At 25.1% G+C, this 4014-nt stretch overlaps 1 protein-coding gene across 1 annotated transcript in view; it reads right to left on the bottom strand.

The window, feature by feature from the left end:
* LOC105622806 overlaps positions 1-4014 on the bottom strand; it is a 27982-nt gene that overhangs the window by 18735 nt on the left and 5233 nt on the right. The window contains exon 2 of the mRNA XM_012204220.1: positions 363-480. Within this exon, the coding sequence (XP_012059610.1) occupies positions 363-480 (118 nt within the window). The remainder of the gene's footprint in view (positions 1-362; positions 481-4014) is intronic.

Genomic DNA, 4014 nt, shown 5'->3' with positions numbered 1-4014 from the left:
TATATATATATATATATATATATATATATATATATATATTCATATCATTATGTTAATATAACAATAAACAAGAGAAAAAAAACTTTGTTTAATAGTTTTTAATATAGTTTTAAAATTTATACATTATAAAAATTATATATAAAATTATTTTTTATCACGTTTATGTCGTTACGATTTGCTTTACTAAATGATTTACACAATGTGTTGAGTGAAATGTATTATTTGTGAAATGTGTCAAGATTTGTTAGTTAAGATTAATCTCAAATTGTGATTCAAAACAAAATGAAAGTATCATATCTATAAATCGCGCCTAAACAGAACACTAAGACTAAAGATAGCTAGAAACAAATAAAATTTATTACCGCCGGCGTGGCAGAATGTCGACGTGGTATTGGCGGCGGTACGTCATTTCCGGTGCGTGGTGGTTCCGGAAGCAGAGAAGTTTTGGTTGGCAAACTGACGCTATGAATTCTGCTCTCCCTAAAATATAAAATATATTATTATTAAATTATCTTTGGTCATTTCTTGATTTTACAATACAATAATTTGAAAATTATTGAAGATAGTATGAAACATAAGGAAATAAATTACTTAGTAATTTAACGTTTAAACATACTTAAACATAGTAATTCAAAGTAAAATATATAATATAATTATAATCATATAATTATAATTATATAATTATAATCATATTAAATGCTATCAATTGTCTTATTCTATTAGTTTCTTATATTTTTTAATTTTAGAAGGACGTCTTGTCATTAATTTATTTATAGTTATTTATAGAATATACATGTCAGATAAGATAGCAAATAATCAAAAATAATAAAATGTTGAAAAATGCATTATTTCGTATAAAAAAAATATATATACTTTTATAGCATATGTTTATCGTGCATATTAAAAATGTTAAAATAATATAATATCATAAAATAAAGCTTGTTAGTTACAATATTTCATTTTTCGCTACAATTATTTGTAAATGCGTAATTGACGTTAATTACTATTGTTATATAAAAATAATTAAAACCAATGTTTGGAATAACCAATGCAAATTGTTTTTCCTAATCAAAAGCTCTCAATGTTATACACTTCTATGTTTCTGCATTCACACTGAAACTTCATAATAGCGAATCTCGAAATAGTGTACATTACACAAAATCCCTTCCATACACACAAGATGCATATGCATAGCATAAGTGAAGATAGCGATAGAATCGCGTATCAACGCATATTTACGCATGTCTATTGCTAATATGTTATCATTAGCTGCGCCCTAGTAGACTGGAAAGAACATGTTCAAATTTCATACAAAATTATCAGCTGTGCTCTAGTGACTAGAAAGGACATGTGCAGATTTAGTACAAAATTATCGTGTTCACATGTCCATTTTTTCCAAGGACTAATATTTTGGAAAAACAAAAAAATTTTTATACGTAAAAACAAGATTTACATAAAATAACACGTAAATGTAAATAAAATAATCTGTAGACATATGGCCCTAAATTTCATAGTTTGAAAGTGACTAGAAAATCTTATGATGTTCAGAACTTCAAATCGTGTTATACTATTATTGTACGATTTCATTTAACTAATTATATCAAATAATAAAAGTTATCTTATTCTATCAATTTCTATTACGTTTTTAATTTTAAAAGTTCTCAGTTGTCTTGTTATCATACATTTATAGTTTTTTTATTTTTATTTATTTAAACGTTATAAAATAATAGATAGACTTACATAAAATCGAATATAATATTATTGAAAAATGCGTCATTTGTTTTCGTGCAAAAAGATATATGTACGTACTTTTATATCATACATGAGTAATGTACGATGTAAACACGCTAATTGCTGGTGTTATTATTGTATAAGAGTAATAAAAATCAATTCTGAGATGATCAACGCAAAATTTCTCCCGAGTTTTTCGGTTACGACCGGCGCAATGATTAAAAACTTCTCGCAAATATTATACATGTCTATGTTTTTGCATTATAACATGAAAATAATTAAAACAATGTAATTAAGATAATAATAAAGTACGCAAACAATAAACATTAATGATCATCTTGTTTATTTTATAGTTTCTGCGATAATCATCTTGTTAAGAACTTCTAATTGTCAATAAATATATAAATATTTTCTCAAGTATAATATTAATATATATTGTTAATATATATTGTATATTAATATATATTGTTATATTTATTTATATATTGTTATTATATATTATATATTGTATTTATATATTCTTATATATTAATATTTTTGTTGAAGTATACAAGATAAATATCTTATAAGAGATATTAAAATCCTAAATGTGAATATCGTAATATTATAATAAGTAAAAATTAGCTCTTAAATCGAAAAATTGTTTTATGAACAGGTATTCCTTTTATAAACAACCGTATCCACATCGACACTCGTAATTGCTGCAATTTATGTATTGTAATTAATGATCGTAAAAATTGCCATTAAAAGAGATGCAATCAAATGTTGATCTCATCATTAAGTGCTTTAAGCACCAAACGTTAAAGTTATACGCGACGAAATAATGATGCTATAACCATTATGTTGTAAACATAATGGTTATACTTCGTATTATTCATTAAACAAACTTAAATAAAATATCTTTTTGCAATAATGAAATTTACCATTATTTATTATTTATTATACATGATTTTCAAAAATAAATAATTCACCATACTTCGAGTAAATTTTTTCGAGAAATTGAAGCAGATATTCCTCGAAATGATTCGCTCCCTTCTTTTTTCGATTTTGTTTCCATTTTCGTTTTCAACTTTAGCTTTCTTTTTCCGCAAGAGGATTCGGGTCAACTGCGAACTCCGTCCATGAGTCCGGATTAGCAAAAGCTGTGGCACAGAAGCTAATACGTCAGGTTCGATCAAAGCTTTGCTATTGACTTCAAGCATATTGTTAACACGGGAAACACTACATAGTGCATAATCTCGAGAAATTATATCTTATAATTTATTATATTCGATAAGATTATAAACAATTGCATATTCTTTTATATTCTAAATTTATATGTAAAAAGGAAAAAGAATATAAATAAATTACATAAGCAGTAATAAATTATACAATTATATCTTTATAAGAAATAGAGTGACAATTTCTCAGAGATTAACCCGTATGTGGCTATGTCATCAAAGTTAATAAAAAAAAAAATGGAAATAGACACGGAAAAAGTATTTTTAACATAAAAAACATAATATAAGAATGAATTTTATAGCTAGTTATTATACAACAAATTACTTATTAACCATAGATCTTGATAGGCTAATAAGATTTCAAACATTAATATAATTGTATTATCTTTCCAGAGAGATGACTTACATTAATTTTACATTTTTCAGCAGCAAAGTTTATTGTATTTATGTCTCTCACACAGAGAGGTGAATAGTAACATCCACATAGTAGAAATAAATAAAAATCACTGATTTCATTATACAACTTCATTTTTGGATCGTATTTCTTAAACAAAAGTGAAACTGTAGAAACATAAATACAAACTAAAAAATGTCTTCTATCAGATGATATAGTAGTTTTTATAATACTGTTTGCAATTTTTCAATTATTAATTTTTTCATAAGATAAGCAAAAATAAGAGTCTGACAAAGTCTAACAAAATGGGCTCCAAAACTGACATAGTGACGTAATATATACTTCTATTTTTTTTCTTTCACAGAAATTTATATAAAATATTTATAAGTAAATGTATATGAGAATTTCTAGAATCCTTCACTTCAATGTAAAAGATGGTAAAGGATCTTTTGTTGATTTATATGCATATTTCATGATGTTGGACAAAACACAAACATGTAATGCGATAGTTTTTCTTGAAGGATTTTCCCATAAATACAGCCTTCAGTTCTGATAGAGTTATTTGACACAATAATGCAACACTATATAAAGATTAAGTTAGCTTATGGCCAGTTACAGACAGGTTTGCCAGTTTTATTGCATTTTGAATTTTAAAAACAAATTTAAAAA

The sequence above is a fragment of the Atta cephalotes genome (assembly GCF_000143395.1).
Source record: "Atta cephalotes unplaced genomic scaffold scaffold00002, whole genome shotgun sequence".
NCBI lineage: Eukaryota > Metazoa > Arthropoda > Insecta > Hymenoptera > Formicidae > Atta > Atta cephalotes.
This window is presented reverse-complemented; position numbering and strand designations above follow the sequence as displayed.